This window comes from Takifugu flavidus, chromosome 3 (genome assembly GCF_003711565.1).
Source record: "Takifugu flavidus isolate HTHZ2018 chromosome 3, ASM371156v2, whole genome shotgun sequence".
NCBI lineage: Eukaryota > Metazoa > Chordata > Actinopteri > Tetraodontiformes > Tetraodontidae > Takifugu > Takifugu flavidus.
In genome coordinates this window covers 4268110-4281654 of record NC_079522.1, presented here as the reverse complement: position 1 = coordinate 4281654, position 13545 = coordinate 4268110, and the positions used below count along the sequence as shown (strand labels likewise).

The following is a 13545-nucleotide window of genomic DNA, read 5'->3' as shown; positions in this document are numbered from 1 at the left end:
GGATGCTTTTTTGCCCAGAGGCAAGCATCTGTTAGCAGAGCTGTAACCACAGAGGGGACACCATATAACACGGAGAGACAAACAGGGGGAGAGGAAAGTGAGAAATATAACCTGATGTCGACGACAAACAGATTGAAGAGGAAAGAATCTTTTGCACAAAGACGATAAAGTCGTATAACGGCGCAACATCATCTAGCATGCTGCCACCCGGGGAGCGAGCATCATGGATATCTTCCCTTGTCTTATGCTGAGATGATAGTGCCACTTCACCATTTTGATGTCTTTTAGCAATCGAGTGAGCATTTACACTGGAAAAAACAAATTCCTTCAGATTTCAAAGCTAGTTTAATCATCCGCAGCCAATATTATAAATGTTCTGAAGACCTTTTTGGGGCTTAATTGGGCTATAATACTTTTTTATGTTGTTTTTAGAATCACTTTATACATGTTGAAGTCATTTTATACTGTAAAGGATATATTTGGAAGAAAATGTAAGCCATCGTTTAGGCCCTTTTAACAGGGGGAAATAATCAGATATGGTCTGATGCTGGAAACTGACATTAAAATCTTTATCTAACACATGTAGTCTGGCCTAGACATGTATCTGCTGGCCATCAGCAGTAGTGTCCCCCCAAACCTTGAGCCTGGTCCTGTGCAAGGTTTCCTTTGCCACCCCTTATTGTTTGGGGGGGATTTCTTTAAAGAGCTGATAAACACTTTGATTGTAACAGAAGTTGTAACAGTTCTAAAATAAAGATGATGAAGTTGAATTATTATAACCTGAAGAATTACAATAACTTGAAATAAAAATGCTACAAAGTGGGTTTTTTTGTCCACAAATGCTAGCTTTTATGGCTGATAATAATAATAATAAAGAGAGTGAAGTATATTTTGAATGTTTTGCATGAAAAAAACCTTGTCAGATGGCTTCTGAACAGTTAGCCACAGCTTTGAGAGCTTTTTCAGAAAAATCATTTCTTTTAAAACACTAAGGAGCTTTATTTGTGCACCTTGCGGCTTGATTTAACTTCATCTCTTATTGACAAGTGTAAAATTAAAAATTGGAGGGACTGTGAAAGCCTCGCCATCTGGTGACGCGACATCATTGTGCGATGTAGCACCAAAGATCCCAACCTTCCTTTGTTTGATTAATGATACCCAATATCATAGTGTAATTAAATACCCACTTGGATGGTTCATTCATACTGTCGCTGATCATGAAGAAAATTGACTGCATTATTGAAAAAAAAAACCAAAAAATCAAAGACATCTTCCATTCATCATTTTTCATGTCATCTTTCAAATTCTTGCTGTGTGAGAAATGATTCCCCTAAAGGCAGGTAAACATTTCAGCCAGTTATTGGACATAATAACCGTAAATAAAAAGGATCTTTACGGTATTTGATTCACATTAAATTGATTTGAAAACCCCAGTCAGGAGGCAAAATGCTGTTATCTGTAGCATAAATGCAACATTCAGTCCAATTCAAGAACCAGACAGGTGCAGATGGCATGACTGTATCAAGTCGAGTATTTGATATTTTCATATATCAGGTTCATAATCGTTCTGTAATCACTGATTAAAAAAAAGGCCACATTCCCCACATGGGCCAAATGCTGCGCAGGCCAAAAGGAAGTGACAGTGTACCACACTGCCAACTAGTGGCCTGGCATGTAATCTACAGTGGTTTCTTCTTCTCTTTTCTTTTACACATTCCTTTTTTTAAAAAAAAAAACATAAAATGGGAAAAAACCTCATAACTGTTTCTAGCAGTTCATTCTTGTGTAAACTGGACTTTAGTAGTTAATGAGTAAATCAGGAGTGTGACCCTGTTTCACACACACTGTAGGTCTTCTGTGTCACCTCTAATGAGACACATTTGAGGCCTCCAACCTGGAACGTGTCCCTGCCAGAAAACACTTTCACCTCTGTGCGTGTACACACACACACACAGCTGTGAAATGTCTCTGAGTGGTGACACTGAGCAGCACCACAGCCTTTGCTCTCGCACCTGATGCAGAGCAGAGAGCGAGCTGCCGCGGCTGAATGGAGCCATCCGGCTGGGCGGACGACGCCTCTTTCTTCCTCTCGCCGCTCCACTTCAGCATACAGAATGTACTTTTAAATTGAACGGAATGGCAGTGAATGTGTTTCCGCCGTCTCTTTGAGCGTTCCTTTTTCCAGCGAAAAAAAAAAAAAAAAGCTGTTGATACACGGCTGAAAGAATGAGGACAAAATTGTAAAGGAAATGGGGGATTGAAGCTGCTCGGCCCCGCCTCGTTCTTTCTGTTCCTTCATCAACTTAAAATTTTTTTTCCTGCTCTGAACCTTCTGTGTTCAACAAATCAAATCACTAACATTACAGTGAGAATAGTCCCCCCCCCCCCCCCCGCCCCCCACTATTTTAACATCATTTGGGGTTATTTCTTAGCTGAAATTGCACCTTCAAATAAAGAGCTATTAACTCTGTAAGGTTGTTTTTTTTATAGAGTTGGCGATCCAAATACTCTTAAAATGATTTTTTTATGGCAAAAAAATACTAAACTGTCTGCTTTAAACTGTGAAGTTGTGTCTCGTATCATCTCTCAGCTATTTATTCTGGTCCCAGTCGCTGGGGTTACAGCTTCAGCAGGGAGGCCCTCCTCTCCCCGGCCATTTGCACCAGCTCCTCTTGGGAAATTCCATGGCGTTCCCAGGCCAGCCTAGACATATAATCTCTCCAACATGCCCTAGCTCTGTCTGGAGGGCACCTCAGAGGACATGCCCAACACACCTCCCCCAGGGAGGCATCCTGGTGGCAGCCTGACCAGATGTCTGAAACACCTCAACTGGTTTGTGTTGACATGGAGGAGTAGCAGCTCTACTTTGAGTTGTTTTTGGATGGACATTTGTTTTGCAAGGTTGTCTGTGGGATCTGGCTGGCTCAGGGTTGGAACATAGATTGGGTGGTAAACAGTGTCCCCCTTCAGAGCGAGACCCTGACATACATGAACTCCTCCATTTGGGGCTGCAAGTCATCTTTGACCCGGTGTTGAAAATTCAACCTTTTCCAGCTGAGGACCAATATCTAAAATTTAGAGGTGCTGATCTTCATCTTGGCTGCTTCACACTCGTTTGCAGACTGTCCTGGTGAGAACTGGAGGTCAGAGATCGATGAGCCCGAAAGGACATCTTGTCTCGCTTCGGCAAAATTGGTATGCATCTTAATTACAGCATGCTAACCTTCATAAACAGCTGGAGGCAGCTAACTGCATTTGGCTGTCCCTAGACGCCGCCGGACGAAACTACAGCTGAGGGAGGAGAGGTGTGCATAACTCTATTTCCCCCGGTGTGTTCATGTATTTCCTGGGCATCGCCATCCTTCTGTTGCTACTTCTCTGTAGCAACAGAGCAACTGTGGCTGGGAGAAATTAGCGTTTAGACAGCAGGTGCCAACATTTCCGGCTTTAGCCTACCAATATACACTGGAGCATAGTTACCGGAAGTGTGCAGGAGTTTGATGAAAATTAGGGCAAATACTTCTGATCCACTAGTGAAGAAATAACTATTGCAAAATAGTAAAGATACATAGTAATAATCCAACATAACTGTAGTTTAAAGAAGAAGCTAGTTAATTTTGTAGGCTTTATATCGAAATAATACTTTTGACACAATGAAACAAGCTCAAATTTGAATTTCAGTTTGGGACGGGGATGTAGTAGTTACCACAATAGGATTAGCAATTCCCAATGAAATGAGGTTAATTGGATGGTACTATGAAGGGAGAAAGGCATATTTGGGTTGGTAGGTTGGGGAAGTAGAGGGCGTCTTGCCTACTTGTTAGCTGCAGCAGCTCGAAAAAAGCATCAATGCCAGCACGTTTGATCACCGGAGAAATCCTCTTGAGTCAAACATACCAGCTTCAAAAAAAAAAAAGGGGGGGGGGGGGGGGGGACTAAAAAAACACCCAAGAAATCAAAGAGTGTCAGGGAGTGAGAAAACAGCAAAAAAGGAAGATGCATTTTTTAATTTTTTTTTTTTTTTTTTTTTACCATAAACTCATCCAAAAGTATAAAGATGGAAATAAAATCACCTCTGCAGTGTGTGTGTGTGTGTGTGTGTGTGTGTGTGTGTGAGTGAGTGTGTACTGCAGCTAGATGTAAATTAACAGCAGACTGAGCTTAGCGTCCTGAAAGTAGCAGCCAATTAAAGCCAAATCTTCCCAAACGGGGCGCGAGTGTCCTTGGATGTCCCTATTTTCATTTCCCCTCCCTGATTTGATGTTATCACCGCCAACTTAAAGCCAGGCTAATATTTGTGTAGTGCCTTACGCAACAGCATTTCCATCCTTGAGAGGGGCTATAGAGGTGTAGCCACAATCCACCTTATTGTAAAAGAGGCCAATTGGCGCGTTGTTGATCGCTAACAAAGCCAGGAAGACGCGTTTTCAAGGGCGTGGTAGTGATGGTGATGTGGGAGGCCTGTTTGAGGGTCGGACAAGAAAATACACACATTTGCCTTTAGATGACTTCATAATGAAGGACATGTAGCTTCCATTAGCTGGGAATTACAGCATTAAACAGGTTGCACAAGGCCAAAGATTTGCATGGAAAAGACAGTCAGCAGACACACTTACACCAACACATCGGGATTCATCTCAGCTCCAATGTCCCAGCTAACACATGTATGCGTGTGTGAGTGCGTGCTTGCATGTGTGTGTTTGAGTGTGTCTACACATCCCCCAAAAAGACTTGGAAACAAGAAAAAGGGAAAAACATGCAACAAAAATACCTTCGTCTCGAGGCTTGTTCATTGAAGATTCATCGTGTTTTTTTGTGAGCGGACCTAGGGTTCAGAAAAAAAGGGGGGAAAAAGAGAAAAGAGAAAATTCAAAAAAGATTACTGGCAAAAAACGGAAAAAAATAAGAATATCAAAAAAAGAAAAGAAGAAAGAGCAAAAAGGACAAATCAGCAAGAGTTCATGGGTGCTTTGTTCTCTTTTTTTATCAAAAAGCAAAAACAAAAGGCATCACAGACACAGTTATGACAAGAAAAGACACAAGATCAAAGAAAGCTGCTTCTTAAATGTGATTTCCTGTAGAAGAAAACGTTTCTGCTGCCCTATTGCTGTGCTTTCTTTGCCTTCCCCTAACATCCCAGTTAGCTTCCTGAGCCTACATGAGTCGGGGCTGGAGGTGGGTGGGTGGGGTTTGAGGGCTGAAGAAGGGAAAAAGGGAAAGTATGGACATAATAGGGCCTCTGTGGTTTGAAGAACAGGACCCAGAACCCTTTCCTCCCGCAGGCCATGAGAAAAAAAACAGGCAAAAGAGCGGAGGCCTATAAATGGGAAGGAATGGCAGATGTGGGTCCTGATGCTCAAACCGCGAAACACCAGTGGTGAAAGCCTGAAGATCGATTTAAAGTGGAAATACAGTTCGAACACAAGAATACCTTTAATTGAACCGCAAACACACAATGAGCTCGTAATGGTAAAAAGCATGTCAAACACGTGTCAATAAGTGTGTGGCAAGCACGTCTGGGGAGTCTTTTTTTCTTTTATTTATTGCTTTAACGTGTCAGGCTTCTCCCAAGGCGGGTAAATAATTACCCAGAACAACAGTGGAGTGTCAACTGGAAATGACAAGCTAGCACGACGCTAATTGCGCAGAGGAGTGCAGGTAAAAGGTGAAAGTAATTTGACACCAATCTGCCCACCGGCTGCTTTTAAAAAAAATAAATTAAAACAGTAGCAGAGAGAAAAGAGACAGAAAGAGTTAAAGTCCTTATATGTGAAAGACACTTTAATAATTGCTCGCTGAAGCTTTGGTCACTATTTAACGAACATCTCGTCACTGCGTAGCAGATGAGCCGAAAAGAACACGCGAAACAACGTTTTACCTCTTTATTGTTTTTCAGACCCTGGAAGGAAACACAAGTCAGCATTGAAATAGAAATGTGCTATTAGCTTTCATTTGGAAGTCTCAAATCAAAGAAACAGTTTAGGCAACAAAAACCAGAGACATTTGGAGTTGAAAGGACCTGATACAAAGGTCACCTCACGGACACCTGTGCTAATTAACAAAGTGATGTGAAATAACCATGGAAGGGTTCATTCATTTTGCACCAGACAGATCAAAAATTAAACATCTGTCCAGCTCTGCTTTTACTTCCGCTGGGGCGAAAAGAAAATGTGCCAATTAAATTTTAAACAATGTCCATTGTCGATTTAGAAAACTTAATTGACTTTTGTGTTTCAGCCAAGTAATTACAGCTAATTCTATGAAGAACTATTTCAAAATTCTGATCTTGATTAGATTTAAAACATCACCCACTCCTGATGCATTTAGTGTCTACCGCGACTTTTGACCTCCGTATATCGTAAAGATAACGCTTAGAATCAAGAACATTTCCCAACAAAACCAGTAAAAACAGTGTTTAGAGTCCAGTTTAGAGTCTTCCATTTATAGAAAAAATACTTTGCAGACTGTGGGGGAACTTTTAGTTGCTGTGAGGACCATGGACATCAAGCAGGGACATTTCATGACAGCCCATCTAGTGCACGTTGATGAGTTGTAATTTACTGGTTGCCACTGGGTGAACTGGGACGGGTAATCAGCCATGTCATTAGGCTTCAACTTCAGAGGAGCAAAAATATTCTGGTTTTCGTAAATTGCTGTCTAATACTTGTTGGCAAAGTACCCCCGCTGCCAGCGGGGCTTCAGAATACATTCAAAAAATTCAAACCAAGGAAAGAAATTTAGCTTTTTTTTGGGTGTCTTCATAGAGTCGACTGGTATCACAAAAATGGCATGATCATAAAAAAGGTACCTTAAGAAAAACTAGACAGAAGTCCCCCACAAGGACAGTATTTTATAAATTAAGGCAATTAGTACACATCAACGGGCATCATGGTTGGCACAGCAAGAGGGTACCAGGTTAATATCCAGGTTAATTGGTTCAGGGAGTTTACAAATTCTTCTGACAGCGAGGGTTCTCTCCAGGTACTTGGGTCGTCTCCTAAAGTTTAAAGAACAGGTAGTTGGCCACTCTAGTTGGACCTTAGGTGTGAAAGTGAGCGATTCTGGCTCGGACGCCACAGCCGCCTGGTGACCCAGCTAAGGGGTGAATCTGTAGTTGATGGATGATGGAAAACATATATCACTACTTTTACATGAGAATTGTGCCTGAAAAGGGTGAGAAATGCTGTCCTTTTTCTTTATTGTGTTAAAAAGTAACGCAGTTAGACAGAACTACAGAACCACAAAACTTTCGGAGCACTCCCACATGCGCGGAAATGTATTGACTGTGTCTGTAGTGCGCACGAGGAGGTACCTCACGGTCCTTTTCCCGGGGCAGATTTCGCCAGCGCTCCGCTCTGGAGGCGGTTTTCCAAACATGCCGTTTTCAGGGACTTCCGTTGAAACTGACAGCTTAAAAGTGATAAAACTTTACTGTTATCTCCTGAAGATGTTCCTGCGTTGTGAGGCCCGTTAAATGTCAGCTGGGGGTGCTAATATCTTACAAAGATCTCACTGTCTGTGGCTTCAAGATATCACCTTACCCGTCTATAAAGGAAAATGGGCGTTCACTTTTGGTTTACGGTGCAGGGAAAAATCGGTCACTTAACATTTTCAGACATGTTGCTCAAAAGAAAATTGTACAAAAGTAAATGCTGGTTCCTGGTACCAATGAGCCCTGATAGATCACATTTCCTGATGAAAAAAACAACATTTAATTTCATGATGAATTTATCATTTGTATAAATTAATGCTCCTACTAGTACTCCGATTGCTGCTGTTAGCATCACTGCTACTGTCCCTGCTAATTCTATACAGACCGTGTATCATCCGACTTCTACAAGTACAGTACTGCCAGAAACACTAATTCTACCACTACTACTATTACTGCAACTAGTATTAGTACCAACTGGCCCTGCTCAGGGTTTCCTCCTGTTTTTCTTTGCTGCTGTGGCATGTTGGGGGTCAAGATCTGGGTTTCTGTAAAGCACCAAGAGAAAAGGTTGATGGTAAAAGACATGCTAGAAAGTTAATTTGAATCTAACTTCTTTAATAGCTGCCGGTGCAACTCCTAGATGTATCCTCTTCCTCCTCTAAGCAACCATTGCTAATACAATAGCTTCTGCTGCTAGTGCTGTTTCCACTCCTCCTTTTACACACCCCTACTCCTCTTGCTAATAAAAAGAAAGATTGCTAACAAAGATTTATATGGCTAGTACTGCTTAACGTCACAATAATCTTTTCATTAGTCCCCTTTCTCACCGCAGCAACTTTTGTTGTTTACGAGGACTTTTGAAAAGTCTTTGCATGTTTCAATTGTAATCAATTTTTGTTTTATCTAGAGAAAAAAAAAGAAGTTTTCCCTTTACCCCAAATTTTGCCTGAAAAGGTACCTAGTGGTACCTGGTTTTTGATTCCCATGACTCTTTTATGGTCACTCATGGGTGCAACACACTTTTGTGCTACTTGTTCTTGCGAGGAGGGATGTTAGAGGAAGTGGAGGAAGACTTTCAGAGAGGCTCAAAATAACATTACAGAGGGAAAAATGACAAACTCCCATGAAAATTCATGAAACTTTGCTGAATCTTAAGTAAGGAGTAAGTAGCAGGACACCTGCCGTGGGTCTGTCCGCCCACCCAATCCCACATAGCTCATCAGCCTGATTTAAACAGATTTTCAGGAGCTTTGAGGTGCGTTGTGTTTAAATGGGATGCAGTGTTTTCAGTTTAGGACGGCTCTCAAACCTTCTTGCCTGTGTCACTTACGATGTTCAGTTAAGCGTCTAAAAAAAACAAAAAGCAGAATTATGCAGTCTGGGTCCTTAAAACACACCCATTTCTCTGTTTATGGCTATAAATGTGTGTCCCTTTGATTGGAACCAATGCTGGTGTGCAGCCAGAGCAGCGACTCGCTGCTGAGTAGCTCATTTAGGCAAAAGTGTGCTGCTCTGGAGTGATCTACGAGGAAATGGAACCGTGTCTGACAGCTTGTGAGTGAGCGCCGGCCCAAGAATTATGGGTGCCTATTCAGAGCTGTGCTGCTGAGAGTGCGCGTGTGCCTGCGTGTTAGAGAAAAAAACTGAGATAGGACCTTATCACTTAAATGGCTGCTCATTGCTCAGAGGAAAGGATTTGGTCTCAGAACTGGAGGGTTGCTGGTTCAAATCTAAGGTCACGGGCTGGGTGGGCTCAATCCCTATCACTGTTCTTGTGCCTTACTGTAAAAGCAGAAATTAGTGTTGTAACAATGGTGTATGTACACTGGAGCTCCCATCTTTCGCCTCGCTATCACGCGTGTGTTGGCGGGCTGTGTGTCGGGAGGTCACAGAGGAGCAGCTGCAATGAGCATTCTGTGGCTAAACTACAAACACCCGGGCCTTTGTATGTTTAGGTGAGGCCATCACGGAAAAGGTTTGAACAGATTCTATCATTTTTTTCCCTCTTTAGCACAAGATGGAGCGTTCTGGCTGGATGAGCTTCTCCAGGCTGACTGTGATTCAGGGGGTCTGAATTACAAGATATGAAACACAGACTACAATACTTAATTTGTTGTTGCACAGCGGCTGCAACTGCAGGTACACTCATATGTCAAATTCTGAATTATACAAATTCATAAAAGATGAAGAAAAGCTATTTTATCTTCTGTTCCCTGATTTGGGCTTTGAGAAGTGTGTTTCAAAAGCTTTCGGCTTTTGGGAGCTCAATGCACATGAATTAAATTATAAAATGCACAAAGAGCTGTAAATTAGACATAAAGTATTTAAATCTGGATCCATTTACTGTCAGAACTACACACCAAAGCAAAATGCTGTTCCTAAAAACACAAGGATAAAACAATCACATGCTTTCATTCCTTTGGGTAAAATTCTTTGTTGGTAGTTTTCTCCTGTTTTCAGGCCCTAAAAGGGACCAAAGTTGGTCACGGAAGAGCAGGATTTCCTAACTGGTTCTAGCAGCGTTACATTTGCAGTTCGAGAGGTCAGGCTTTGTATTTTATTGAACAGCTCTTTAGGATTCTCGCTCACCCTCAAATGGTACGGAACCTATCACAGCTAACACAGTAGGTAGAACCCACGGTGACACCTCTGAAGCAAACATTCCAACTGGCCTAAACTACACTTTTGACCTTAACCGTCCCGAACCACATAAACTAAACATCCTGGTCTGGTGATCCGCTGACAATCATGTGACTGGGACAGGAAGTGACCTTCCAATATGGTTTCAAAAAAGGTTTTTTTTTTGTTGTTTTTTTTTTTTACATCAGAGGTCACCTTGAACACATCTAACAGTTCCAAAGCTTTATTAACGCTACATGTAACCTGTTCCGATCATATTACTTGATGACATTTATATAAAACGAATGAAATAAAAATTACATTTGTGCACAGTGAAAACTGTCCTGTCCCCCACAAAACAGAAACTCGCCACAAGCCTTTGAAAACGGATGGATGGAGGGAAAACTGCCTGTTGTGGAATGTAGCGAGACCTTCTTTCCTGTGGCGCTTTGGTTTGGTTTAAAAGCCACAAACATAATAATTCCATCTGCAATTTCTGTGGCACCGTGTTTTTTGTCTATCTTATAGGTGAATTTTTTCAAGAATCTGGTTGGAAGAAAACTCTTTAGCTTAAAAAACGTAAAATTCAGGGATTCCCTTGTTTACTTGGACCTGAAGAAGCCTCTTGCATGAGAATGGCAACAGCAGTGGGCTGTTTTAGGCTAAAGTGTTGTTTATACTGTTTTTCACCTACTTTTCCTTTTGTCTCTACCGCCCCCTACCGTTGCAGTGAGTACTGCAGTGAAGAAAGTCACCATCGCTGGATCGAGATTGGCTCCGATTTAAATTAGGTCATGTGATATCGATCGCAAAATATATATAGATGAATTTTTGCTATTTGAAAAAAAAAAAAGAGCAGGAGAAGACGGAGGTGGAGAGGAATGTGAGCTGTGTGAGGCACAGATGTAGCGGATAGGTGAAGTGACATTTATAGAGCATCGATGATCAAGTAGCCATGAAGGTTAAAGCCATTCCGTAGCCACAGTAACACACATTCGGGGGCTTATCTGGTCGCGCTTTTGTGCATATGCGCCACCAACAAACGTGCGCAACAAACTTAAACTTACCAGAGAGTCAACTCTGAATTCTGCTCTCTTTGACAGAGAATAGCTACAAAAGTCGCTGAGCTACCGCATTAACATTTCATGAGGCGAGCGAATCAGGAAAAGAAATCCGATGGCTGCGTGGCGACATAATGTCAGGTTGGATCCCTCGTGTGGGACTAGTTTTAATGAAAAAAACACGACCTTTTGGACACACGGGCTCACGTACGAACCAATATCCATTTTAGCGGTGATGCGTGAGACCCGTCTTCAGTGGAAATGTAATCTGTTCCCAAGTCGGGTGAGAGCATTCCAACAGGTAATCTTACTTGATTTTTTAAGCCTATTTAATTGCTATTAATGGCATTTATGAATGGTAAGCTCTAGCTAGCACATGGATATTGCTAATTTGAACAGCATGGAATGATTCTTGGCTCAGACATTTAATGTTGTTCACTAAACACATCACATAATTTGTTTAAAATATGTTAGCTTCACTTTAGCATTGGCAGGAGATGTTTGCGCCCATGTTTGTGCTAAGTCCGAGTCTGTGTGCCACAGCTGCAGTGGTGATAGAGTACCACAGAACACTCTCACGTCGACTCCAATGAAGCCTTGGGCCCATCAGCTCGCTGGTTCGCCTCCCCAGGTAAAAGATAAAGGGGTGTGTTCAAGGGAAAAAAAAAACTTTTTTTTTTAGCCATTTTGACATTTGCAGTTTTGTGAGTGGAGCCTCTGGTGCTCTTTATTGAGCTAACCTTTGAAGAGCAAAGACTCTTTATGTTGTCTGACATGTGAGGAAGGTGAGGAAGGTAAAGCGAAACAAGAAAAATATGGTGGGAGGTTGTTATGTTGAGCTTTGGAGGTGCTGACAGGCTCGCCTGCTCTGTTGCCATTTCCTCTCGTTTTTTTTTTTTATCAGTGGTGTAATCTCCCTGAGATTTTGTCTTTGCTTGCATTTGTCCAGGAAAGACACGGAAAACACAGAGTTTTCATATTACTGCTGGGCTAAGCTAGCTCTGCTTGTCATCTGTGCCAGAGAACTCCCAAAATGTTTATGCAGTTGCTGTCAAATTTGTTAAATTACTTCTCCGCTTTAACCCAGACTTTTTGTGCCTACATTAATTATCGTATCTGTCGGATCATTGTCTTCTTTATGTGATCAATAAATCCCCCCAAAACCCAAATGTTCGTTACTTTGGAATGATTCAATGATTTATTTACAATCAGGATACTGATCCTTCTTTTGTGTGAGAAAAGCCGGACACAATGAATATTTGGTGTTACCATATCACAGATCTTCAACAAATATCGTTACCTCATCAGCTAATATCACAACGTCATTACCTAATTTAAAAATGCTATCCGCTAATATCATGACATCAGCAGCAAATATCATGACACATCAGATAACATCATCCCGCCATTAGCAAATATCTTTAGCATAGTTGAAGAAGTGATTTTGACAGGGGGGAAAACCCATATGATTGTTGTTCATCACACGCCATGTTTCCACCCTCATTGAACCCCATCTCCTTCTCTCCGGTAATAGCTTATCCACCACAGGGCGCAGCACTGAGATGCTGCTAACCAGTGAGAGGGATGAAGCAGACAGAGTGGAACGCTGAGAGATTGTCAGGATGGAAAAGAACCCCCCCCCCCCCCCCCCAATAAAATGAAGAAATTTAGGTCAAATGCCCAGGAGGATAACAGGATGCAAACACATGACCATACATTTCTATTTTTACATCCTTTTTGTTCTCTTTCGGTTCTTCCACATGACCACACGCGGAGAAACAGACATTTAATCCTCCAAAGCGCATGCATTAAACATGAAATCAGGGCGGCGGAGAGCGTGATCTGCAGTGTCACCTTCAGGCCAAACTCGCTGTTTCTGCTTTTATTTTACGATCAAACTCGGCTCTGCCCCGGCGGACCCGGCGGCTTTTGATTAAGAATAAAAGATTTAATAGGTCGACTTCTTCGCGGAACAGTTCTGTAAAATCACTGGGAAGGGGGGTTAAGAGTGTTGTCCGAGTACGCTGGGTGTCTGTTCAGCAGGCGACAGAGGACTGACCGTAAGTCTTTTCATTCGCGAAACTCTCAGGGCACTTTTGAAATAAAATGTTTATAGGATATTTCTGCCCTTTCACAGAGGTGATTGAGGATTATTTCGCCAATATTCATTTCCTGCAAAAATCCTGCGTATTTTATGTTGATGCTGCAGGGAGAGTTTTACTGCTTCTTATCATCGCGTGCTTTTACCATTTGATTGCGATAAATATGAATTATCTTTGGCATATGATTCAGACCAACCTCTGAATGGCATTTTCCCCTCGTTTATTATTCGGATTTACTTTAAAATCTCTCAGACGTTTCACCTCTCATCCAAGATGCTTCATCAGTTCTAACTGACTGTTGGGAAGTTCCAGGTACTTCTACCTTCAGGAC

General features: G+C 41.9%; 1 protein-coding gene across 2 annotated transcripts in view; it reads right to left on the bottom strand.

Moving 5' to 3' along the window:
• nlgn2a (neuroligin 2a) overlaps positions 1-13545 on the bottom strand; it is a 129609-nt gene that overhangs the window by 55326 nt on the left and 60738 nt on the right. The window contains exon 3 of one of the 2 annotated variants that reach the window (XM_057027096.1): positions 4772-4825. The exons of the other annotated variant lie outside the window; for it this stretch is intronic. Within the exon in view, the coding sequence (XP_056883076.1) occupies positions 4772-4825 (54 nt within the window). The remainder of the gene's footprint in view (positions 1-4771; positions 4826-13545) is intronic. 2 annotated transcript variants of the gene reach the window in all.